Source organism: Anguilla anguilla, chromosome 8 (assembly GCF_013347855.1).
Source record: "Anguilla anguilla isolate fAngAng1 chromosome 8, fAngAng1.pri, whole genome shotgun sequence".
Taxonomy (NCBI): domain Eukaryota; kingdom Metazoa; phylum Chordata; class Actinopteri; order Anguilliformes; family Anguillidae; genus Anguilla; species Anguilla anguilla.
In genome coordinates this window covers 48,702,733-48,729,583 of record NC_049208.1, presented here as the reverse complement: position 1 = coordinate 48,729,583, position 26,851 = coordinate 48,702,733, and the positions used below count along the sequence as shown (strand labels likewise).

At 48.3% G+C, this 26,851-nt stretch overlaps 1 protein-coding gene across 4 annotated transcripts in view; it reads left to right on the top strand.

Moving 5' to 3' along the window:
• Positions 1-915: 915 nt before the first annotated feature.
• The window catches only part of LOC118232734 (tuftelin-like), a 30,719-nt gene continuing 4,783 nt past the window's right edge, over positions 916-26,851 (top strand). The window contains exons 1-7 of one of the 4 annotated variants that reach the window (XM_035427796.1): positions 916-1,271; positions 20,914-21,003; positions 22,377-22,478; positions 23,044-23,127; positions 23,349-23,420; positions 24,323-24,403; positions 25,963-26,073. In XM_035427796.1, coding sequence (XP_035283687.1) covers positions 1,206-1,271; positions 20,914-21,003; positions 22,377-22,478; positions 23,044-23,127; positions 23,349-23,420; positions 24,323-24,403; positions 25,963-26,073 — 606 coding nt within the window. In that variant the 5' untranslated portion in view covers positions 916-1,205. Of the gene's footprint in view, positions 1,272-7,137; positions 7,190-7,223; positions 7,457-20,913; positions 21,004-22,076; positions 22,152-22,376; positions 22,479-23,043; positions 23,128-23,348; positions 23,421-24,322; positions 24,404-25,962; positions 26,074-26,851 lie in introns of those variants that run through there. The other 3 variants (XM_035427799.1, XM_035427797.1, XM_035427798.1) reach the window with 3 other exon arrangements.

Sequence of the window (26,851 nt, the reverse complement as noted above, 5' to 3'; positions counted from 1 at the left end):
TATTAAAGTAAAACCAAGCCAGTGTGTTTCGCACCACTTTTTCTAAAAATTAATTAATGCTCTACAAGGGTGTAACATATTTTTATCGGTGCTTGGTGGTGCATATGCATGCTGTGCTTTAAGTTAGTCCACTGTCAGTTAATTTAGCACCGGATGAAGTGCTGATCTTCCGACAGGCTGGTGTGGTATTTCTAATACTGACATTATCGTCAGAGTTTCAGCGGTACACTGAGAGAAAGGAGCAGGCTTCAGAACGAGAAAAACAATTTGATAAGTTATTTTTTTATCGATTGCGATAGAGAGGAAAGTGGACAGCTATAAATGTGAAGGCAGAATTTTACTCAAACAAAATTACTATCTAACTAGAGCTGGTCAACGTTTTTGCGATTTGATAGTCCTCAATTTAAACGGATTTTGACGCCTCCAGCTGTTGAGTCTGAAATTGGCAGCACGTGGCTGATTAAGTCATCTACGTTCTTGTCAACAAGGTAGGCCTACGTTTATTTGTTTATTCGTACTTTTAATCATTTTTAATTATGGTCCTGTGACATGTTATCGAGCAATATTAGCCTAGACGCGTAGGCTAGTATTTCGTGCTGCGGAGCGGTTTTCAGATGTGTATTACATGAGCGTTTGTTTTCGTATCCTAGTAAGGCCGACAACCAATACAAGAATGCAACAAATAAACATACGTGCTTGATAATCTATAAACGAATCCTTGGCTGTTGACTTTTATGAAATAATTTGTAATAGCGGTATTCCTTGTTTTTCTTGCATGTGAACTAATGATTTACGATACCTGTTCAGGTGAGCGCTACTAACTCCATCCCTCCTGGGCGTGTCAAAGCGGGTTGTTTCCGTTGCGAGGTCACTAGGAAATGTTCGGACCAGTTGACGTAGTAACTACAGGAAAAAAGGAGACAAGACTGAAGTAGAGAAGACTGAAATGCACGAAGACACCGTTCACTGCTCGGTCATTTGTAACATAATGTTCCCCGTTCAGTAGCCATTAGCGGGTTTTTGTTCTGAGCATGAAGAAAAATAAAGCGGAGTCGCACGTATTGCCAAATAAGTGCGCAGAGTAAATAATGAGATTTTAGACGTTCAATAACCTTTCCCCCTGTCATTAAAGGTTAGTTCAAGGTTAACGGAAATTTTTAATTTGTAACTTTTTCTGCGCTGTTCTGTCGCTCTTACTTGTGAAGATGAATGTGATTACCCGAGGACTGTGTACTACAGTCGAAAACGTGGAAACGGAGACAGGAACGACGGTGAGTGGAACTGCTTTTTAAACTTTAACGGTTAGTGCAATGCTCTATCCTTATTCAGTCTCCTTATCAAAATGCCTTGGGCTGGAGGTAATGATATTTCGTTCTTCACGTAAAATTCAATGGGACGGAAAATGGGAAGGAAAATGTGGTTGCAGCCCATGGAGCTGAGTAGCTTAGTTGACAGGGTAGCGAACGGTACCAGTGTGCCAGTTTTGGATGGAACTTTTAAAGCAAGGAGCGCGAGAACTCTGGGGACACACTTTGGAGCTACCTTATTTTAACAATGCGACAATTAAAATGTATGGATGGGAAATGCAGACGGGTGTATTCACCCAGTTAAACTTGAGGATATGTCGCAAAGGTTTGTGCACAAAGACCAAAGCGCTCGTGAATGTCTGCAGTTGGGACAGGTGCGCGCGCGAGATAGCCTAATTGCACGTCTGCGTTAAACTCACTGAGCTCTTCAGGCACATTTCTGTCTCCCAGCATCCCAGGTGTGTCCGCATGTGTGTATTTTATTGGGTATCTTAGTGTGTATATGGTTCACTTCAGACTATCCAGGGTCGCTTCGTCGTTTTTTTCTGTTTCAAGTTGATGGGTCTTCAGAGATGGATAGGACACACGTTCTCGCGCAAACGTTACAATTCTGCATTACTGAACCATGGGTAACCTACTAGCTAAGACCAGATATAAGTTGCGTTTTTATTCATCAGTGAACTGTACACTGTTGCGAAACAAAATCATGGCCGTTTTCTTCTTGCGAAACAAATAAATGTTTTGCAAGGGTGTAGTGAGTTGATCGAGTCAATATTATCACCATGTCACTTCTCTACTTTGTGTTGTTATGAACGTTTATATTTATTCAGCACGTTTTTTTTTTCTTAAGTTGATTAAGCCTCCAATATTTGACTTTCCAGATTTATTTTTCTGAATTGTAGCAACCTCTTCTTTTATTTGTCCCTGGGAACCAGTTCTCCCGATAATTCTCTCCTCGTTTCCTTTCGATCGGCCCCCGGGGTTGCACAAGACGTCGCACGCCGCGTGTGCAAACACAGAGGATCCTGCTCAGTCAGCGCGGCATTGGCCTCGCGCGGCGATGCCTCTCGTGTGCTGACAGGGTTTTTTGGATCGGCCTGACGCGCGCTGGCTCAATGGAGCGCATTCATTTGATCATGTGATTGATTGGGCCGCAGGTGCGTTTTCCTAGCAAGGGGAGGGAGGGGCGCGATTCGGGTGGGTACCCCATAGGCTTGGAGGTGTGGCCGGTGGGGGTGGGGGGGGGGGGGGTGGAATGTTCCATTGCAAAGGGAAGCTTCCCCTGTGCCCAGGGGAGAAGGAGGAGTACGAACAAAGATGAGCACTGTTCTTTTACACAAGATGCATGACACGTATGTAGGTAGTACAAAAGAACTGGGGCTCCATTTGTCATAAAAGAAAAGACTGGCCTAGAAGGCAAACGAGAACAATAGGTGGTCCCAGCACAGTAGCTTAACTCTCAGGTCTTGCTGAAAAAATGTAGGACCCATTCAGGTAGCCCCGCAGGTGACCAATCACACGCCACCTCTCCGGGCTCGTGCATTCCGGGGTCTTCAGAACTGTGTGTTTTTTCTTTTCCTCTTTTATAAAAACGTCAGAACTGAACATATTCTTCAACGTTTGCGGGAGGATTCGCTTGATTGATGTTTTCGTCGAAGCTCCCGCGCCGGGCTGTTTGTCCCAGCGGGAGATGGATGGTAGCTGTGGCTGTCATCGCGGATGTGCGAGAACTCTCGGGCTGGCCGGCCTGACTCTGTTCCAAAAACTGAGCCGGGCCAAATCCCCAGAGCTTGCGCTCTATAAATTGCCTGCTTTGAGTTCTTCATCCGCAGCTTCCCCAGTTAATCCTGTGGACGTTTATGAACGCTAATCTTAGGAATGGGAACTTTGCTGGAAACAGGTGTTTTATGAAGGTAAAAAGGTAATGGAAGGTTGTGTTTCAACTTGAGCGTATGTCTGGAATTTGGCCCAGTAAGACATTCGGGCATGTGACACTCGGGCATGTGAACACACACATGCATGCACACACACACACACACACACACACACACAAACGCATGCATGCATGTGTGCAGACACACACACACGTACACACAAGCACATACACATGCATACACGTGTGCAGACACACACACACATACACTCACATACACACAAGCACATACACATGCATACACGTGTGCAGACACACATACACACACACACACACACGCACACCTACACATGCAAGATTGAATTTCCTATTTATAGTTTACTCCTGCATCCTATTGTATTAGTTACTTTTGCAAGCTTTTCCATAACATGGTAGCACGACTGCACACACGTGTGTATGTCAGTTATAGGTCCGACCAATTGTTCTGGCTCAGTCTTCTTACCAGCTGTTTTAGGAATGTAAATAGGTTGTGGAAAGCTGTGGGTCAACCTGAGTGTATGTGTTGGGCCCAATAATGCACTGAAGCAAACACACACACACACACACACACACAAATGCCAGGGCTTTGCAACCCTGGTCTTGGAGTGCTGGTTTTAATTGTTAGCCAACATTTAATTGACTAATTAAGCAGTTTTACACAGTTAACTTGGAACTCCACTCAACCCTGCTGCTTTCCGGAAACGGGGTTAAGGCGTCTACATGCTTCAAACAGACCGGGGCGGTGTTGTTGTTCTTACCTTTTCCAAAGAAGCTACACTCAAAGGTGGGATGGAGTAGCCATCCGTCATAGAGATGGGTGGGATTTTTATCCGAGAATTCATTACATTACATTACAGGCATTTAGCAGACGCTCTTATCCAGAGCGACTTACACAACTTTTTTGCATAGCATTTTACATTGTATCCATTTATACAGCTGGATATATACTGAAGCAATTTCGGTTAAGTACCTTGCTCAAGGGTACAACGGCAGTGTCCTACCCGGGAATCGAACCTGCGACCTTTCGGTTACAAGTCCAGTTCCTTACCCACTGTGCTACACTCCGTCCCCAGCGACTTCTTTGTGTCTTTATAATCGCGGCGAAAAGAGTCATACAAGTGCACACATTATTGGTGAGCACACTGAAAGTTTTTATTCAGAAGTGTTCACGTCGGCGGTGTAGTTCAGGCCTGTTTACCGTTCGGCCATGTTTGATTGGCCTATGGATATCGCTACATTGTCACCAACATTCCACTGTCACTCGACTTTGGCATTGAACGCTGTAGCGCATTAAACACATATAAACACGTAACCGAACGCGTCACAGAACTGACAAGTCATGTTAATGGCATCTTTGTAGTCTGCCAAGTCAGCAGTATACAGGCATGGAAACATTCTAATTGTGTTTATCTAACTCAACAAATGTGCTGTCTTCTGTTTTTTTTATTTTAAGGTTTGGTTAGTTAATGACTCTACTGTTCATTAAAGATAATTGCGGGATATGAAAACTTTCTATGATAATATTATGACAACTTAGGCAGCGATGGCGTCAAAGTTCAATAAAATTTGAGTCTCAGCGATTGTCACAACAATGATGGTGATGGAATAAACTAAAAGTTGTTGCGACTGTCCATTAAATGTGACAGTTGCCCGTGGCAATGATACATCGCCAAACTGTAAACTGGCCTTTCTTCTTCTTCTTCTTCTGATGTTTGCTGGCGGTTGGCAAACTACATTTGAGGATTTGCAGACCTCCTGAAGCTCTGCTCAGTGCACACCAGGCCTGTTGCTTCGGAAAGTGGGCAAGGATTTCAGAATGCCGGTTTCAGAAAGTTACAAAAAAATTTGGATACACAACCCCCTATCCGAACGTCAGAAAAGAGGCGGAGAAAAGTTTTCTTTAAGCGTGTGGAAGCGTTCAGCAACCCTGGAGCTAATCCTAGCTCATCTTCAGGCCCAGAGGGGGTCTGGCGTTTTACTCTGATTTTATTCACAAACCAATAATTCTGGCCCCCATTCCAAACAGTTGTATACACCAGTCCCCGTTCTCTCTTATATCCAACCTCAATGGGATGTTGCCACCAGGGATACCAGTTTCCACCAGTTTCCACTAGGGCGGCGGTGTAGTACATTGGGTAACAAACTGGTCTTGTAACCTAAAGGTCACAGGCTCGATTCCCGGGTAGGACACAGACATTGTACTTAGCCTGCATTGCTTCAGTATATATCCGGCTGTATGCAATGGATGCAGTGTGAATTTGTTGTGTAAATAAAGTTGTGTAAGTCGCTCTGGATAAGAGCATCTGCTAAATGTACTGTACGTGCTTTGTCTCATGAGTGAATGAGTGACAGGGCGGGATGAATAATTAAGAGCAGAAGCGCGCGCGGCAGCGGCGCTAGCCCCGAAGCACCTGCCGTGGGGGTCCGTTCTGCCGGTCTGCCGGTCTCAAACGGCCGTGCCCCGTCCCCGTTTCGGGCTTTGCGCTCCTAAGCCCGCCGCTCCTGCGGGCTCTCGAGCGCAGCGAATCGGTTTCAGCAGGAGAAACGCGTCGCGATCGCGTGCCGAAGGGGCGGGTCTTACCCCCCTCGCCCTGCGAAACAGACGCCACTGTCACGGAACGCGAGCGCTGGTTTATTTCCGCGGTCCGAACGACATCCAGGGCTCACTAGCAACAGTGATGCGTCTACCCTGGTTAAGTAAATAAATGTTCAATTAAAAAGATAAAATGAATGTACAGTTAAGTGTACCCCGTCCCAAAGCACTCCAACTATATAGACTCAAGTCACGCACATGCATGTTCTGTTTTCTGTGTAAAACCCCCCACCCCCCACCGTATAGGTTTATTGCTTTGAATGTTTACCGTGGAAATAATTCACACACGGTTACTCACATATGGATGCTTCCGCTAGTTGCATAACGCCTATCCTAAAGGATTATTGTAAATAATTAAATTCTTTATGTTTTTAACAATGTTCATGGATACTGCCATTTTCATCCTTAATAGTGGTAGTTCCCAGATTTATGTGTGTGTGTATTTTTTTCAAACCCACGCATGGGTTTTTACAGCAGTATATTTCAGGCTCGGAGGTCTGCAGTGGGAACGCTCACGAAAGCACAGGTGTACTCTAAAACAGGCCACCGATTCTCACAGGTTCTCTCTTGAGGTGGCAGTGTAGTATAATGGGTAAGGAACTGGTCTTGTAACCTAAAGGTCACAGGTTCAATTCCTGGGTAGGACACTGCCATTGTACCCTTGAGCTAGGTACTTAACCTGCATTGCTTCAGTATATATCCAGCTGTATAAATGGATGCAAATGTAAAATGCTATGTAAAAGTTCTGTAAGTCACTCTGGATAAGAGCGTCTGCTAAATGCCTGTAATGTAATGTAATGTAACGCAATGCAACGCGAACAGTTCATTCTGCAGGTCAGCGATTCTCACAAGTGACATGTGATAACTGCGACCTGACATGAGAGTCAAAAGAGACTGCAGCCTTTTAAATTATTCAAGCGTAAAGAACTAAGGACACCCAGGTAGCAAGGCCTATCAATGTCCTAACCAATTAGAATTCACCCCCATCTCCTCCTCTCTCTCAGGAAAGACAAGGGAACCCCACAAGACAGATACAGTAGAATAAGACAGTACTCTAACATTCCCCCCCACCCACCACCAAACACACACACACACACACACACACAACACAACACACACACGCGCACACACACACCCAGAGGAAAGCCCCATCCCGTTTAAGAAAAAAACATGGCCTTTATGAGAGCTGTAATTCCCACATGGCTCCAGCAGGTGGAGCCAAAGAGGAGCAGCCGGGGCAGCCAGGCTGCTGCTGTTGGTGGGCTGGGTCCCGTCCTGCCGGGGCGGCCGTGAGCAGGCTTGCGCACTTCGCCTCCTCGGGAGAAACCTCAAACCAAGCCCCGGCCTGAGTCACACGGCAGGGCGTCTGCTCCACAGGTAGGTCGGGTGCGGCAAAACGTGCACGAAAGCTAGGCAGAAGGCAGAGAGAGAGAGCTTTTTGTTGGGCCGGGGAGCAGATTACCCCCTCAGTTTTAAGGTTTTACCTCGCTCCGGACGTCCCGTGACCTGCGCCGGCGATCGCGTTTGCGCCGGGCGACCGGACTGCAGAGGCACCAGAGTGTACGGCTGAGCAGAATGTTCCGGGCTTTCGCGGTCTCTATGATGAGTGTTCCTGACGTGTGAGCTCACCAGACTGTGGGCAAGGTAAGAGATAGTGAGCAAAACTGGAGCCTGTTGTATGTCTTCAAAAATTAAATGTATAGAATTACAATCAATGAATTGGATTTACATTAGGCTTTTTTTTTTCTTTCAAAAATACCTTGTATGTCTGTTCGGTCTTTTGAGAGAAGCCAGTGGTCCTGTTTGTATCTCAGACTCATTAAAGTTGCTGCTGTTCTGGACTATAATGCACTCAAGACTTCATCAGAATTATCTGCCAATTGTCAAATGCTCGGAAACGCAGCCTTCCGAGTTAATGGTGTTTGTGTGCCACCAGTGATACACAGCGCCGGAGTGCTTTTCCATTTTTATTTATAGCTAATGAGTCTTTGCTTTCACTGGTCTTCCATGCACGGCAACTTGTTTTATAAATGTAGGCAGGCTGCGGCATGTGACGGCACTGAGCTCAGACTACGAGGGAATAATGGGACTGGATGTTTATTTTGGGGTTAAGGTCGGGCGCACCTTTGTTGGGACACACGGGTGTTTTTGTCTCAGCTGTGTCGGACGCCGTCTGTCTGTGGGCCGTTGCTAAACCCGGCTGCCGGATCGCTCTTTGTGTGAGACGTGGCTTAAGTTTGACAAAAAGCCTGGGATCCCGTCCAGGTAGCATCCTAGACTTTTGACTTCCGAGGAACTGCAGGCGCCCGTCTTTCTTTGTCCGCACAAACGCGTGCTGGCGTGCGATCGCACGAACTCGCCAAACTACATTTGTGACGAGGGCCAACACAACAAAGACACACTCATTTTTGCGGTAAAGTTAAGAACACGACTGGATTTCATTTTTTTTTTTAAATAATTGCTTGAATCTCAGCCAAAGTAGTGAAACTGGGGGACCTTGATGATGTAATATAGAATGGAATGGCAAGGAGACACTTCCTTAATTTCTTTTACCAAAGGCATATTTACACTCCACACAGTGCCGGTAAGAGCAGAGTTAGCAGCTGAATCCAGCCATAGGTACATGTAGCGTGTTGGAGTCACTTGTTGACTCTTGTTGGTGTTTGTGTTTTCGGGTGACAAAAGCACCTGTCCAACACGTTCTCAGGTGTTCAGCCGTGTGGTGAACAGGCGCTAGCTAGTCGAACGCAGAATCGGCTTAGATATGCGCGAATTGTCACCTCCCGCCCATGGGCTGTCGATGATCACATGCCCAATTTGGCGTGTCACAAACATCAATGCACGTTTTCTTCAGCTTGCTCTTTTGACAACACCCAGCGTGCACAATAATTGCACAAATTAAAATTCAGATGTGTCCGTTCAGATTGTGTGCATGTTTGTGTGCACATGCACATAAACGTGTGCATAAAGACGTGACAAAAACTTCTAACCAATCAAATTAACGACTGGGGCGAATCAATGGGGCTCATAATTAGGTTGTTGAACATAAGTGTTTACGTTCTTTCATCATTTATTTTCCCTTAAACTTAACACAATCTTTTAATTCTTCATTATCTACCAAATGGTTAATTTTAGTGGCCATGTGCCCACACTCACCAATTAGGAGCCTATTGATTCACCTTTAATTTGATCAGTTCAATAATTGTGTTTCCTCTTTTTATGTAATTGCAATGTAGCACAATAAGCACAGTGTGAATATGGGACTTTCATTCTTCATGGAACGCATAGCTGTTTCTAACATCATGTGGCTTAGTAGGGTAAATTAATACATTTAAACAGGAAAAGCACCTAATTCAGAAAATTAACAGCTTGTTAATATTCTGGGTTTGCAATAGTGGTTGGAATAAAAACCAGCATACACAGGAGTCCCCAGGACCAACCTTGGGAACCACTGTTGTTGCATGTTCGTAAGCAGACACATTGACAGTTTTTTTCTTTGCAGTTAAAGATGTTGTATTAACATGGGATTCCTTTATTATTGTTTTTTTTTGTGGTAAGGGTTACCTCCTATTCACTCATTGTTTTTCTGGTGATGTTTTTTTTTAGTTTCCCTAATCTCATAAAAGGCCATCACTGCCTCAGACTGTTAAATTAACAAAAGGATGTCGTAAACTTGCCTGAAAAATGGCGAAAGCAAAGACTACTTACAAAGCGCCAAGAAAAAAAAGCAACCACACCAGTTGTTGTTCCGTATTTTCCACATACATAGAATCTTTAGAAAATAGCTCATAGATTATCTCAGGATTAGCCTGCATCTGCTTTTTTCTTTTCTGAATTTCCTTCTTTAAACATGCATCCTAAACATACTTACAGTGCCTCGACATGAACCCAGGTGTGGCACGCTCAGATATGTACAGGTTTAGAACACAAGGATAGATCTGTACAGGTGTACAATACACAGAGATGTGTACAGGTGAAAAACAGAGAAAGATGTGTACAGGTGTAGAACAGAGAGATATATATATATACAGGTGTAGAACAGGGAGAGGGTTGTGTATAGGTGTAGAACACAGAGAGATTTAGAACTGATAGAAGTGTGCAGGTGTATGACACAGAGAGATGTGTATAGGTATAGAACAGTGAGATGTGTACAGGTGTAGAACAGAGAAAGATATATACCTGTGTAGAACAGGGAGGGGGGGTGTATAGGTGTAGAACACAGAGAGGTGTGTGCAGATGTGGAACGGAGAGAGATGTGTACAGGTGTAGAACAGAGAGGGATGTGTAAAAGTGTAGAAAACCAATGTATACAGGTGTAGAACAGGGATATATATACAAGTGTAGAACGGAGATATATTTGTGTACTGGTGTAGAACAGAGAGAGGGATGTGTATAGCTGTAGAACACAGATGTGTACAGGTATAGAACAGAGAGAGATGTGTATAAGGCTTCAGACTGACGCTTGAGAGCGAGGATAATCCACTTGCCTAATATACGTTCCCTCCATCCTCATGTCCTTTGCTTGGTTTCTTTCCTTGTGTCCTTTGATGGGTGGAGCTAGGAGCTTGGAAAGGCCTCATATGAAGGAAGCAAGGAGGTAAAAATAAGCGAATGAGCCCATAGTTAGTGGGGAGGAGGCGGGGCCATGTGCTGGAGTAGGAGCCATGTTGGCCCTTCTAGCATGATTTGTAGTTTTTATCATTTGTGTGGGAATAGAAATACTCTATAATTAGAGATAATCTCTCTCTCTCCCATTCTCTTGTTCCCCCTCTCTCTCTCCCTCTCTCTCCCCTCAGCTCTTCCTCTTTTTCCCATGGCGCGCAGGAACTGGGCTATGTATGGCAAATTGTGGTCACTCACTCACTCACTCACGGACGACCTGCGAGACGCATGTGCAGGCAGTGTTTAGTTTAGTAGGACGCATGCACAGATGCATCTCCCAAAATCACCACTTCGAACAGAAATTTTTTTTTTTATCGCCTAACGCTACTTTAGCTAACCCTAACATGTTAGCGTTTGGCCTACGTTAGTTAACCTGCTTGGGGCGTACCACCGATACAGATGTACGGACACACGGAGGACAACAAATAACGTTACCAAGGCGAGGACGTGCCATAGCTAGCTAGCTGTACAGTTTTACTAGCCAAGTTTTACTCATGACACTTTGTACAGGTGCGCCGTGGGTCTGCAGGGTTTCGCGCTTGTTTATATCCTTGTTTGATGTGCCTACGCACGCAGTCAGGACGAGAGCGAGCGGTTTCTCAGGCTTGGGTTTGCCACGACCTGGAATGCAACGCGAGAGAATTTTTAATTAAAACGGGCTCGTTCCTGATTGGCCTTCTCACGGGTCGCCGTGGACAGCGGGGAAACGCGGCGTTCGCATTCCGGAACATCGATATGGCGGAATGAGGAGCATTCTTTTTTTTTTATCCGTTGCCACGCGACGTACCAGTAAACATCGCAGTAATTACAGCTGCTGCCTCCAGACGCGCTTATTCAGAGTGACTGACACGTCTTATGTTTTGACGTACCGGCCCTTTAATGAAGCCGCATATTTTGACTGAGGCTATTCCTGTAATCAAAGCTGCGATCACCTGGGTTACGTGCCCAGGTCCATAACCATTACGCCACAGCTGCTGTTTATGTCAGCAGAGCGAAAGGCCCTTCGGCGCTCTTCAATTTGGGTCATGCAAACACGAAAAAGAAGGGGAGGTGATTTTTGAAGCGAAGCGTTGTGAAGCGTTTTATGGCCCAAAGTGGTGAAATGTGGAGAGAAAGGGTCTGTCTGATTATTTCTCCATTCTGTGATGTCACATAAACTCAAAACAAAAGTTAATTCAACCCTATAACAAAAAGCTCTTGAAGTTTATTGGTAGCATCTTTGTACATACAAAACAGAAATTGTGACGCCTTGTAAATAGTATAAACTGTAATTATAGCTAAAAGCATACATGAATACCCCCCCCCCCCCCCCCCACAGGTATTACAATGTGTAAAATGCTGTAGGTGCTGTCAAAACTATAAAAAGTGTTTATGATGGGAATCAAAACACAAGCTGATATTTAGAAGAGATAATGTTCTGGCTGTGCATCTATGTGTGCATATTTGCATTTCTGTGTGTGTGAGAGAGAGTATGTGCGTGCGTCTGTGTGTGTGTGCTGTGTGTTTGTACAAGCGTGCACGCGCGTTCTACGCCCCCAGATAATAGCCATTATGCTTCTGATGTCTCGGGCCTCTGTCGTGACACATTTGCATACGAATAGCGCACTTTGTCATTCTGCGTTTTGTGTTTTAGACAGGAAGGTATTAAGGGCATTAGGGCCATTTTGCGTGCGTGAGAGAGAGAGAGAGAGAGAGAGAGAGAGAGAGAGAGAGAGAGAGAGAGAGAGAGAGAGAGAGAGAAGAGTTATTATGAACGAGAGCGACGTGCGATATCGGTGAACACAGGCTGTGCGGAGCAGAGGCCCAAGGCCTGGGCGGGAAGGAAAAGCCGCACATGTCACTCTGTACAGCCCCGGGGCTGTTTACCCTGAACGCACGCAAAACAACCCCTGGAATCTGTCCGTCAGATTTTGACTTTGAGCGGAGTAATTTTCTCCCAAAAAAAAAGAAAGAAAAACATTTAATCATTGTTCGTAGCTACCCTTTGAAGAAAAAAAAACAACAAACCTTAATCCCTATTGGGGGGGAAAAAAATTCATCTTAGAAGAAGAATTGGGTGTGAGGGAGAAGTTAAAGGGTGGAGACGGGGTAATTGGGGTGAAACAGGAGTCAAGGCGTGAACGTGGAGTCATTGGGGAGGAGGCGGAGCTATGTGCTGGAGGCGGGGCCATGGGGTGAAGGTGGAGGGCCCTTTCCAATCGATTGCTTTATCCGTCGTTGTCTCCATGTACCTTGCCTGACCCAGAGATCGATGTAGGCTTGCCGTCTTCCTTGAAGGAGCCAGGAGTCAGGAGCTAAGAGGCTCCTGAAGGATGCTTGAGCAAGGAAACGTGTGCATCCTTTGCGGAAGTATTTTTTTTGGAACACCTGACATTTGAATGATCCACCTGTGGATCCACCTCTCCCCATCTGCCATGTCTGTAATTAACGTGGCTTCAAACTGACACCTGAGAGCGAGGACAGTCCATTTGGCTAATACATGTTTCTTCCATCCTCGTGTCCTTTCCTTGCATCCTTTGATGGGTGGAGCTAGCAGCTTGGAAAGGACTCAATCGAAGGAAGCAAGGAGGTAAAAATAATCAATTGGAATGAGCCCATAGTTATTGGGGAGAAGGCGAGGTCAGGTGCTTGGAGGAGGAGCCATGGGATGAAGGCGGAACCGTTGGGGATTGTCGAAGGTGAATAAGAAGTAGGATGAATTCAGAGGGGGCTGCACCTGTGTCATTAGGAGAATTGGGGAGTCAAGTGAGCCTGTATCGACAAGGCAGAAATTCTGGCAGGAGACACAGTCAATCCAGCCTCCGTGCTCTCTGACAGGAACAGGAGCCTTACAGCCTCAACCACACAGGCGTCTGCCACGTCAAATAAGTGTGTGGAGGGGAAGAGATTCAGCAGCTGCTTTCCATTAGGGCCAGCGGTGCCTTCTACACTCACCCCACCATCTTTACAACACACACATACACGCACACACACACACATGAACACGCACACACACACATGCACACACACACACACACATGCACGCACACACACATGCACACATGCACACACCCGCACACACACACATGCAGCACGCACACACACGCACGCACACACACATGCACGCACACACACCAATAGATGACACATGCACGTTCACGTCCACATACATGCTCACACTCCCCCATAAACACACAGACACACAGCCCTGTAATTATATTGTTTATTTATTTTTCGGTTGTGCAATCCCCTGTGCATTCTCTCTCTGTCGCATCACTGTTTGTGTTTGTGTGCTACCCGGCCAGGAAGAGAAGCCACCCTGAAATCGCTCACGCTGTGCAAGTGTGATGTGAACACACTGTGTCACGAGTGTGGCCCGCACTGAGCTGTGTGTGTACGCGCGCGCGTGTGTGTGTGTGTGTGTGCGTACGCGTGTGTGTGTGTGCGTGTGCGTGTGCGTGTATGCGTGTGTGTGTGTGTGTGCGTGTGCGTGTGCGTGTATGCATGTGCGTGTATGTGTGTGTGTGTGCGTGTGCGTGTATGCATGTGCGTGTATGCGTGTGTGTGTACGTGTGTGTATGTGCATGTACGTGCATTTTTTTTCTCTTGCCACTCACCCCCTCCATTTTCAGAGTTATGTGATATCTTCCGCCCAAACTCGTTCTCCATAACTCACCCTAACGTATGTTTGCTCAATGCTGTTGCCCTTTTTGCTGGGTTTTACTCCTCAGTGGTCCTCTCTTCATTTCTACTGCAAAACTGCACCTGATTGCTGTTTTTACTGTAGCCTTTATGTTCTTGCTGTGTCTTTTTTAATATATTCTTTCCAGCCACGGAGGTGATACCTGCCTCCAGTCATTCAGTGTTGTAACTGAATGTACGTGACAGCAGTAAGGGCAACCCCCCCCACCCCCCAGGTGGTGCATGCAGAGAGACTCGGGGAGGAACCAGATTCAAAAGGGGGGGTGCAAACCTCCTCTGGCCGGCTCAGGGTGGGGGTTCATGGCGACCAGCACAGTTGGGTAAAGTAACTCTGAATTGGTTCAGGACTGGCTGTATGAAGGCAGTTTTATGGGGGCAGGGGGGGATGGGTGGATTGGCGGGGGGGTCCTGACATGGGGTGGGGTGGGGTGGGTTAGCAGGCTGGGGTGGAGGGGAGAAAGCAGCCATAATGTCCATCTGCCGAATTTTCCGCCATGTGCCTCTGGCATTTGATGAGTTGGCCTTCACCAGCCCAGTCCTCCCGGACACACCCAGCCCTGAGTCAGCAGCCAATGAGCTCTGCCCCAGTGACATCATCAGCGGGCTCGTGTGCGGACACGTTTCCTGCTCCTGTGAGCCTCAGACCTGGCCACTGCATTCCTGTGCTGAAATGGCCCGGCGGCGTTCCTGTGTGCAAGCCCTCTCAGCAGCGTCTGTCATTCTCAGCGCTGTCTGTCATTCTCAGCAGCGTCTGTCATTCTCAGCGCTGTCTGTGATTGTCAGCAGGGTCTGTTGTTCTCAGCAGTGTCTGTCGTTCTCAGCAGTGTCTGTCATTCTCAGCAGTGTCTGTCGTTCTCAGCAGTGTCTGTCATTCTCAGCAGTGTCTGTCATTCTCAGCAGCGTCTGTCATTCTCAGCAGCGTCTGTCATTCTCAGCAGTGTCTGTCGTTATCAGTGCTGTCTGTCGGTCTCAGCAGTGTCTGTCGTTCTCAGCAGTGTCTGTCATTCTCAGCAGTGTCTGTCGTTATCAGTGCTGTCTGTCGGTCTCAGCAGTGTCTGTCATTCTCAGCAGCGTCTGTCATTCTCAGCAGCGTCTGTCATTCTCATCAGTGTCTGTCATTCTCAGCAGTGTCTGTCATTCTCAGCAGTGTCTGTCGGTCTCAGCGTTGTCTGTCATCCTCAGCAGTGTCTGTCATTCTCAGCGCTGTCTGTCGTTCTCAGCAGTGTCTGTCGTTGTCAGCAGTGTCTGTCGTTCTCAGCGCTGTCTGTCGTTCTCAGCAGTGTCTGCCGTTGTCAGCAGTGTCTGTCGTTCTCAGCAGTGTCTGTCGTTCTCAGCAGCGTCTGTCGTTCTCAGCAGTGTCTGTCGGTCTCAGTGCAGTCTGTCATTCTCAGCAGTGTCTGTCATTCTCAGCGCTGTCTGTCATTCTCAGCAGTGTCTGTCTTTGTCAGCAGTGTCTATCGGTCTCAGCAGTGTCTGTCGTTCTCAGCAGTGTCTATCGGTCTCAGCAGTGTCTGTCGTTGTCAGCAGTGTCTGTCGTTCTCAGCAGTGTCTGCCGTTCTCAGCAGCGTCTGTCATTCTCAGCAGTGTCTGTCGGTCTCAGCAGTGTCTGTCATTGTCAGCAGTGTCTGTCGTTCTCAGCAGTGTCTGTCGTTCTCAGCAGCGTCTGTCGTTCTCAGCAGTGTCTGTCGGTCTCAGTGCAGTCTGTCATTCTCAGCAGTGTCTGTCGTTCTCAGCAGTGTCTGTCATTCTCAGCAGTGTCTGTCGTTATCAGCAGTGTCTGTCGTTCTTAGCAGTGTCTGTCGTTCTCAGCAGTGTCTGTCGTTCTCAGCGCTCTGTCATTCTCAGCAGTGTCTGTCATTCTCAGCGCTGTCTGTCGTTCTCAGCAGTGTCTGTCGTTCTCAGCAGTGTCTGTCATTCTCAGCGCTGTCTGTCATTCTCAGCAGTGTCTGTCGTTCTCAGTGCTGTCTGTCATTCTCAGCAGTGTCTGTCATCCTCAGCAGTGTCTGTCGGTCTCAGCAGTGTCTGTCATTCTCAGCAGTGTCTGTCGTTGTCAGCAGTGTCTGTCATTCTCAGCACTGTCTGTCGTTCTCAGCAGTTTCTGTTGTTCTCAGGGCTGTCTGTCATTCTCAGCACTGTCTGTCATCTCAACAGTGTCTGTCGTTCTCAGTGTTGTCTGTCGTTCTCAGCAGTGTCTGTCGTTCTCAGCAGTGTTTGAGGCTGAGGCTTCTGTGAACTGGATAGACAAAATCATCTCAGGAATTCTTCCTCCTTTATCTCACCCGATCTGTTTTATCGCGTCTCTTAAGCTGCTGGCTTTCTATCCACATAATTCTGCGTGTGTCAGTGTGTGTGTGTGTGTGTGTGTGTGTGTGTCAGTGTGTGTGTGTGTGTGTGTGTGTGTTTCAATGGTAGGGAGATGACCCTTCAGAATTTTATATCAGTACTCCTTGTTATTAGTTATGAATTACTACTTATAACAGTAATAATACAGTAATTATATGATATGATAATGATAATGTTGATAAAAACATGCACAAAAACAAACACACAAATGCTCACATGCATGACACATGCACACTCACGCCCACACGTGTCCGCACACATGCAGACGCACTCACACGCATAAACACACAGCTCTGTAATTCAATCATTATGACAGTGCGGAGTTTGGACACACCCGTGTGTACGGACCAGCTGTATATGCAGAGGCCCAAGAGTGACAGACAGAGAGCAAGAGAGAGAGAGAAAGAGAGAGTGGCAGGCAGAGAGAGAGATTGTAAAAATGCTTTGTTGAACACACCTTACTCTCTACAATCACAGTGAAAAAATAAAGACCAAAAGACAATAAAACATTTACTTTAAAATTAAACACTCACAAAACAAGAGAAAAATACGAAGCTTAAAATGCAACTGTGCACAGAGCACCCCCCCCCCCCCACACACACACACCCCACCACCCCATAATATCCCTCCTCCACCCTAACGTGAGTGGCTAACATCCTCTTCATCATCTTCTCCAGGATCTATAATCAAGATAGAAAGAGCAGGAGGGAGAGAGGGACAGAAAGAGAGCAGGGAAGTGAGTGAGTGAGAGAGAGAGAGAGAGCAGAAGGGAGAGGGGGGAGAGAGAGATAGAAAGAAAACAGGAGAGTGGGAGAGCAGGGGGGAGAGGAAGGAGAGAGAGAAAGCAGGAGGGAGAAAGAGAGAGAAAGAGAGCAGGGTAGTGAGAGAGAGAGAGACTAGAAGGGAGAGGGGGGAGAGACAGAAAGAGAGTAAGGGAGTGGGAGAGCAGGAGGGAGAGAGAGAGCAGGGGAGTGAGAGAGAGAGAGTAGAAGGGAGAGGAGGGAGAGAGAGATAGAAAGTGAACAGGAGAGTGGGAGAGCAGGGGGGAGAGGAAGGAGAGAGAGAAAGCAGGAGGGAGAAAGAGAGAGAAAGAGAGCAGGGTAGTGAGAGAGAGAGAGACTAGAAGGGAGAGGGGGGAGAGACAGAAAGAGAGTAAGGGAGTGGGAGAGCAGGAGGGAGAGAGAGAGCAGGGGAGTGAGAGAGAGAGAGTAGAAGGGAGAGGAGGGAGAGAGAGATAGAAAGTGAACAGGAGAGTGGGAGAGCAGGGGGGAGAGGAAGGAGAGAGAGAGAGCAGGAGGGAGAAAGAGAGAGAAAGAGAGCAGGGTAGTGAGAGAGAGAGAGTAGAAGGGAGAGGAGGGAGAGACAGAAAGAGATTAAGGGACTGGGAGAGCTGGAGGAAGATGAAGGAGAGAGAGAGAGCAGGAGAGAGAGAGCAGGGGAGTGAGAGAGAGAGAGTAGAAGGGAGAGGAGGGAGAGAGAGATAGAAAGTGAACAGGAGAGTGGGAGAGCAGGAGGGAGAGCAGGAGAGAGATAGAGCGAGAAGCACCCATGGGATTAAATGCACGATCCTACTTTAACACCTCTACCTGTACTGACAAGCTCGACACCTGCAGCGTACCCTGCTGAGGCTTAGAGCTAAGACCATCTCCCAGGGGCTAGTCAGTCCGTACTGGAGCTGTACGCTTAATCAGAAGCAAAATGGCGCACTCCCTCAGGAGGTCAATGAGCAAAATAATCACGTGAATTATTTTGGGACTGGCTATGTCGATTTTTGGGGGAGCACGTTAGCATTCACCTCTCTTGGAGAATGTTGTTGAGAGTGTTGCCGTGAAAACGAGCTCTACCCAGTCAAAAGGACTTCCTGCTGTTGCTACACTGTGGCCCGCTGTGTCTTCAGATGTGTGTGGCTGACAGGTGTCCCTGTGTCTAAACTGACCTCAGCACAGCACAGACCCTGCTGTGAACCCTCGTCCTGCTGGATCGCCCTGCGCGCAGCTGATCTGGGGTCAGGCTTCTTCCTGTCCTTTTACGGTGATATTATCCAATGGGACGCAGCAGGGCCTTGTCTCCGGGCGGACTTGCGGGAGCTTGCAGTGCAGTGGAAGGGGAGGACCAGAGACAGAGACGCACGGAGCAGATGTAACGAGGATACAATGAGGGCCATGTGTTGTGTGCGCAAGCTGAAATATGTAAACACGGGGAGACAGAAGTTTACCCGCGCAGGACAGGCGGACAAGCAGATCCGGCCAATGACGAACTGGGTCACATGACCTCGGCCTCACCCACGCCCATTTTCTGATTCGTCTTTTGAACTGTAGTTGTGTTTTCCCTCCCACTGCCCTTGTCCTTTCTCTCTCTGTCACATTTGTATTTTATCCACCAACTTCCTTTCAGTATCTCTCTTCCCTCTCTCTCTCTCCTTCTCTCTTTCTCTCCCTCTCTCTCTTTTCCTCCGAGCTGGTCATACAGAAACTGGACAAACTGTACTCACAGTGACTCATGGAAACTGTGTGTGTGTGTGTGTGTGTCCGTGTGGGTGTGTGTGTGTGCCTGTCTGTGTGTGTGTGTCTGCGTGTGTATGTGTGTGTGTGTATCTGTGTGACTGTGTGTGTGAGTGTGTGTGTCTGTGTGCGCATGAGTGTCTGTGCACGTGTGTGTGCGTGTCTGTATGTGTGTGTGTGTGTGTCTGTGTGCACGTGTGTGAGTGTGTGTGTCTGTTTGCGCGTGTCTGTGTCAGTATGTGTGTGTCTGTGTGCACGTGTGTGTGTCTGTCTGTATGTGTGTGTCTGTGTGTGTGCACGTGTGTATGTGTGTCTGTCTGTATGTGTGTGTTTGTGTGTGTCTGTGTGACTGTGTGTGTTTGTGTGTGTGTGCACGTGTGTATGTGTGTGTTTGTGTGTGTCTGTGTGACTGTGTGTGTTTGTGTGTGTGTCTGTGTGTGTATGTGTGTGTGTGTTTGTGACTGTGTGTGTGTGTATTTGTGTGACTGTGTGTGTGTGTGTGTGTGTTTGTGTATGTGTGTCTGTCTGTATGTGTGTTTGTGTGTTTCTGTGTGACTGTGTGTGTGTCTGTGTCTGTGTGACTGTGTGTGTGTATGTGGCCATGTGTCCTCAGTGAAGCCACATATAATTTTAAGTTTGTACACCCCAGGCTTCAGCACCCTCCCACGGTGCTCTGTCTAGCCTCAGTAAGCCTTCTGATGTGCAGTGTTAAGGTGCTCACTAGCGCTCGGTACATTAAATTACTGTGTGCAGAGTGCACAGCACTGATACACACTCTGACAGCATAGGTCTGAGCGGGTTCTGCTGTAAGGCAGTGCTAGTGGGGACGCGCTGTGTTTGGTGCCGCTGATACACACTCTGACAACATAGGTCTGAGCGGATTCTGCTGTAAGGCAGTGCTAGTGGGGACGCGCTGTGTTTGGTGCTGCTGATACACACTCTGACAGCATACGTCTGAGTGGATTCTGCTGTAAGGCAGTGCTAGTGGGGACGCGCTGTGTTTGGTGCTGCTGATACACACTCTGACAGCATACGTCTGAGCGGATTCTGCTGTAAGGCAGTGCTCGTGGGGACTCGCTGTGTTTGGTGCCGCTGATACACACTCTGACAGCATAGGTCTGAGCGGATTCTGCTGTAAGGCAGTGCTAGCGGGGACGCGCTGTGTTTGGTGCCGCTGATACACACTCTGACAGCATAGGTCTGAGCGGATTCCGCTGTAAGGCAGTGCTCGTGGGGACGCGAGGGCGTTCCGGACGCGCTGTGTTTGGTGCCGCTGATACACACTCTGACAACATAGGTCTGAGCGGATTCTGCTGGAAGGCAGTGCTCGTGCGGACGCGAGGGCGTTCCGGACGCGCTGCGTTTGGTGCCGCTGCGCGGCTGAATGCTTTACTGTTGGGTAGTGACTCAGACAGCCGGAATGTTCCGTGCCACACTAGTGAGGATTTCAGCGGATTCATTCTTTGGCTTTCTATCATAACATCCAAATTCGCAAGGGGGACGCCACTCCTGGAAAGGGCTGCGGTCTGCGCTGTTGCCAATTCTCGAACGGGCCAGAACTCGAGCACAGCCCTGTCTCTCTGGACCCATAAGTTCTCCTCTTTTTTTTTTTTTTTAACCCGTATTCAAAATTCTCATGTTTCCATTGCCCGCTGGGCTGTGGCTTTCTGACACTCGTTCCCCTTTAATCCCTCCCTCTTTCCTTCTCTCTCACCCAGTGGCAATTACTCACTCTCTCTCTCTCTCCCGCCTGTTTTTGCTCTTGCTCGCTATAGTCCCCTGCCCTCCCACACTTCTCCAAATCTCCCTTCTCTGTTTCCCCCTCTTTCTCTTTCTCTTTCTCCACAGTCCTGTTTTTGGCTCTCTCCTCTCCTCTCCTGACGCCTCGTTGTCCCTCTCTCTGCTCCCCCCCAGGACAGTTGCCGGAGGCTCAGACTCACCCTTCACGACCGTGACCGCACCCGTGACCGGCCCGTTCGGACCGCAGAGCAGCCCAGAGTCAAGGTATCGGACAGCACCGCAAAAGTGACCGGACCGCACTGCACCACACGCAGACCGCACAGTGGTTTACAGAGACCAGAGTAGAGTAGATAGAGTAACATTCATTATGTCATTAAACAATCTGTGGACTGCATTCAGTTTGACGTTTGTCCTGAACTTTGACTCGCAACTTTACGCAGGTGTTCATTTTACTTTCAAATGAATCCAAGTGCAGGACATTTCCCTTTGCAAGTACAGTTTCAGGAAAGTTCAGTAACCGTCAGAAACAAGCTCGCCAAAACTTGTGAGTTAAAGTTGAGGACGAATGTTGATATTGTTTAGGAGTGCTTCTGTAAGACATCTTATAAGTTAAAGTTAAGGATGAATTTTGATAGTGTTCAGATGTGCTTCTGTAAGACATCTTGTAAGTTATTGTTGAGGACAAATGTAGATAGTGTTCAGGCGTGCTTCTGTAAGACATCTTATAAGTTAAAGTTAAGCATGAATTTTGATAGTGTTCAGGCATGCTTCTGTAAGACATCTTGTAAGTTATTGTTGAGGACAAATGTAGATAGTGTTCAGGCGTGCTTCTGTAAGACATCTTATAAGTTAAAATTAAGGATGAATTTTGATAGTGTTCAGGCATGCTTCTGTAAGACATCTTGTAAGTTATTGTTGAGGACAAATGTAGATAGTGTTCAGGTGTGCTTTTGTAAGACATGTTGCTGTTAAAGTTGAGGACAAATGTTGACTGTGTTCAGGCTTGCTTCTGTAAGACACCTCCCAGGCTGCACTGGACACTGCAAATGGTGCTTGTGCTTCTTCTTTATATGGAAACAGATCACTGGAAGCTTGCTAACACTGATTCCTGGTTTTGGTAAAGGCTGGTCTCTGTGAAAGGTTAGCGTGGGGTGTTTGACAGTCGTCAGCGCAGGCATCTGGCTCTTGCGTAAGTCTCTGTAATGGTTTTCTGTTGGGGATGGCTTCCAGGCGGATCCTGGAATAGTTACGTAACCCTCAAATGGTTTTTTTTCCCCCCCAAATGTTCCTCGGTGCAGCTTAAACCCGGGAACTATGTGTGCCTCTCGGACTTTCACTCTGTTCAGTATTCCAATGCGGAGCACGGAATAGCTAATGTGAAGCGATCTTTAACCTAGCTGGACTTGTAGACTGTAAGGTTGTGTGTTCGCTTTGTGTTTTGGTATTTAACGTATAAAAAAGAAGCATAATTATTTCACCAAAGTATTTGGGAGGTGAAGGATTTCTTTATTTCCAGAAATGCTTTTTTATGTATGCTCATAATATCTCTGAGTTTTTTACCGTGAACACAAAATATGCAAGAAATATCTGAGTTGTATCTATACATTTTGCTAAACCCATCTCTGACTTCTTTTCAGCCAAGAGGCCGCGCTGTAGCATTGGTGAAGCCGCCCAGTGAGAGACAGCCTCTGAAGCCAGAGCCAATCAAACCAACCGAAGAGAAGGTTGAGGTCATAAAGGTAGGCGGGGCCAACTGACACCCTATAGCAGAACGAGCTGGTCATGTGACTGCCATCCGTGCTGTTATAGGCTAGTTGCAGGCTGTAGGTTTATGAGTGAATGTGTGGATTTGAAACTGCGCTGTGTATCTGAGTCTTAATTCTTCATTAACAATGTGTCTTATTGCGAGTACCAGTCTTCTTTATATGTTGATTTCTGTTATATAATGTCTTTTGTACCTGTCATATAGATTCCCCTAGATAATGCATGTACCTCTGGTGCAGATGGACCTGCTTGTGTGTAACTATGTGTACCTGTGATGCAGGTGTACCTGTTTGTGTGTGTAACTCTGTGTACCTGTGATGCAGGTGTACCTGTCTGTGTGTGTAACTCTGTGTGTCCCTGTAATGCAAGTGTACCTCTTTGTGTGTAACTCTGTGTAGCTGTGATGCAGGTGTACCTGGTGGTGTATAACTTTGTGTACCTGTAATGTATGTGTACCTGTTTGTGTGTGTAACTCTGTGTGTCCCTGTAATGCATGTGTACCTGCTTGTGTGTGTAACTCTGTGTGTACCGCTGGAACAGGTGTACCTGAAGGGACGCAAACAGGAAGAGGCCCAGCAGCAGAGTCTCAGGATGCTGTCGGACGAGGTTTCTCAGATACAGGAGGTCAGTAGAGCTCCGCTCACAGTGTCCCGATGTGTGCCAATGCTCCAGCACTGCGTGCCTGCTACAGCATCTGGGCATGGGGGACCAGTATCGAAGTTTAACTGCCCTGCCCATCTCTGTCTCTCCCTTCCTCAATCTCTGCCTCTGCATGTGCATGTATGTTTGATGTTTATTTATCTCTCTCTCTCTCTCTCTCTCTCTCTCTCTCCCTCCCTCCTTAGGTGAGGTACTGCCTGAAAACCCTCAGAGAACAAATGGCAGCCAGAAATAACAACAGCAAGGTTGAGCACAAGGTAAGGAACCTGTGTGTGTGTGTGTGTGTGTGAGAGAGAGAGAGAGTGTGTGTGTGTGTGTTTATTGTTTCCTTTTATTCTTAGTTTTATTACTTTTATATTCATTTTTGGTATTTTAAGTTTGGTCAACTGTGGTTGTTGTAAATGTGCTATATGAATAAACTTTGACTTGACTTGACTTGACTTGTGAGAGTGTGTGAGTATGTGTGTGTGTGTGTGAGTGAGTGTGTGTGAGAGAGTGTGAGTGAGTGTGAGTGTGTGTGTGTGAGTGAGTTTGTGAGTGGGTGTGTGAGTGTGTGTGCATTCCTGGACTCGGGCTCCACCCAGTTCCATATGCAAATCAGCAGCTTAGTGTTCATGATGGGCGTGTCCTCCAGCGGGAAGCAATACTCACTGTGCTTCGGAGGAAAAGTGCTCTACAAAGAGCCAAGATGGAGGCAGTCCATTCGTGTTTCCGTTGTTTATCTGGCAGACGGTCTCGTTTAAGGCATCCTGCAGGGATATGTGAATTAATGCTGGGTTCACGGTGTGCGGCCTCCCTCTAAATTTAGACACCCTGCTAGCTGGCGGGGTTGCGACGTCCTGTTCCGTTCGGCGCGTTAGGAGTGAGTCACGACGTGTTGGGGATTCTTCAGCTGCAGCAAAACGGGTTTCCACACCACGCCCGTGTTCAGCCGCATAATTTGGGCACTATCGCCACGAGGGATTTCACGGTGCCTGGGTACGAATCCATACGTTTCCCAGCCCATGGAGCCGCCCCGTGATCTCTGTAGTCAAGCGCCTGCTGCACAAACACGCATCGGAGCAGTCGCGGCGACAGTAATCTGAATCCTCGCAAGAAAACTGTTGGCCTGTGTAAAATTTGTCTGACGGCCGCCTCCGTTCTCCGCCCCCCTTTTCAGTTTCCGGCCAACGGCTTCAGAGTCCCCTCGCCCAGCAGCCAACCAGCCGCTCCCGGTCACAACGAGGAAGAGGACGAGCAGGTGAGGCCTCCCTCCCGAGCGGACGCCGTTCAGGAACTCGAGCCTCACAAAGAGGGCTGTCGCCCAGAAGCGCTTTCCGCTCTCCACACCCACCAAAAACATCACATTTCCGCGAACGCGATGAAATAACAGAGTCAGTCAGTCAGAGTCAGTCCGTCAGAGTCAGAGTCAGAGTCAGAGTCAGAGTCAGTGTCAGTGTCAGTGTCAGTGTCAGTCAGTCAGTGTCAGTGTCAGTGTCAGTCAGTCAGAGTCAGTCAGTCAGTCAGTCAGTCAGAGTCAGAGTCAGTGTCAGTCAGTCAGGCTCAGTGTCAGTGTCAATCAGTCAGAGTCAGTGTCAGTCAGTCGGAGTCAGTATCAGTCAGTCAGTGTCAGTCAGTCAGAGTCAGTGTCAGTCTGAACACACCTCCAGGCCTTTGGAACTTGACCCGCTATCTCTCTCAGTCACACACTGTCTCCATCCCTTTAAAGTGCGAATGGGCGTTTTCAGTGAATGACATCACCGCGATGCTGTGGATCTGTGCCGTGTTGCGTTGCGCTCTGAAAGCCGAACCCCAATTAACGCGCACGCCGTCACCCGGGCCAGGGTCCGAGCGGCGCACGGGGAGTCAGGGCCGAGACTGAGTCTCGCTTTCAAGATTTTCATTCTGTGTCTGTGTCCCCAGAGTCCCCCACACTGGACATCATCTCCCCCCACCCCCGCCTCATTCTCTAAATCCGAAGCAGCCCACGGTTGCCATGGGTACATGGGCATAACTCAATTATTTGTGTATTAGCTCTGTGCTTCCCCGCCCCCCCCCCCCCGGCTTTGTCTGTTTGACCTGCTCTGTCTCCTCCGTGCTGGGGTTATGCAACACGGCCTGAAACGGGACAGCGAACGGAAAGTCCCAAGCGTTCAGACTTCCCCCCCGATGGAAGTTTTGGGCCGTCCAGCGCACTGTAAAAAGGGAACAGAAGAACATGTGTTTTCAGTTTGTTCCCCCGCCTCTGGGGGGGGGGGAGAGGGGGCGTGGCTTGTGGTTTCCTTTATTCCTGCTCACATGCTCGGTTTGCTTCAGATGGTTTGATGTTTAGTTCAGTTGCTACGGTAACGGCTGAGCTCTTTTAGTGGCCACTGATCTGTGGTTCAGTATCAAGTTGTTCTTTTCATCCTGGTCCTCTTTCTTTTCCTCTCTGTCACAACTATCCTTCACTGTCCGTTATCCCTCTTTTTTCCTTCCCTTTCTCTGGTTTCTTTTCCTTTTAATTTCTTCTTTCATCCCCCTCTCTCTGCCCCCTTTCTCTCTCACCTCTCACTCTGTCTCTCTATTTCTCTCTCCTCACCCTCACCCTCCGCCCCTCTTCCACTTTTGCTCTTGTTTTCATTTTCTTTCTCTTTCTGTCTCTGTCTCTCCCTGCCCTCTCCCCTTCTCTCCCCTCTCGCACTCTCTCTCTCTCCCTCTCCCTCTCTCTCCCCCCTCCCTCCCTCTCTCCCCTCTCTCTATCTCTCTCTCTCCCTCCCTCTCTCCCCTCTCTCTCTCCCTCTCCCTCCCTCTCTCTCTCTCTCTCTCTCTCTCTCTCAGGACTGGGAGGATGAGAATGACAGCTCCAGGCTAAGGGAGGTGAGCAAGCGCCTGTACTCCCGGCTGCAGGAGGCGGAGCAGAGACACCGGGCAGAGAGAGAGAGGCTGCAGGTCAGCATCACAGCCCTGTTCTCTATGGCCACGCCCTGCACCTCAACCACACGCCCTGCACCTCATCCACACGCCCTGCACCTCATCCACACGCCCTGCACCTCATCCACACGCCCTGCACTTCATCCACTCACCCTGCACCTCATCCACACGCCCTGCACTTCATCCACACATCCTGCACCTCATCCACACACCCTGCACTTCATCCACACGCCCTGCACCTCATCCACAGGCCCCACACCTCATCCACACGCCCTGCACCTCAACCACACGCCCTGCACCTCATCCACACGCCCTGCACCTCATCCACACGCCCTGCACCTCATCCACACGCCCTGCACTTCATCCACTCACCCTGCACCTCATCCACACGCCCTGCACCTCATCCACACGCCCTGCACCTCATCCCCACACCCTGCACCTCATCCACACACCCTGCACCTCATCCCCACGCCCTGCACCTCATTCACACGCCCTGCACCTCATCTCCCCCGCACCTCATCCCCACACCCTGCACCTCATCCACACACCCTGCACCTCATCCCCACGCCCTGCACCTCATCCACACGCCCTGCACCTCATCCACACGCCCTGCACCTCATCCACACACCCTGCACCTCATCCCCACACCATGCACCTCATCCCCACACCCTGCACCTCATCCACACACCCTGCACCTCATCCACGTGCCCTACAACTCATCCCCATGCCCTGTGCTGATCATGGGTTGACTGAGTCCGCATCCCTTTTGCTATTTTCCCACTGCTCTGAAATACGC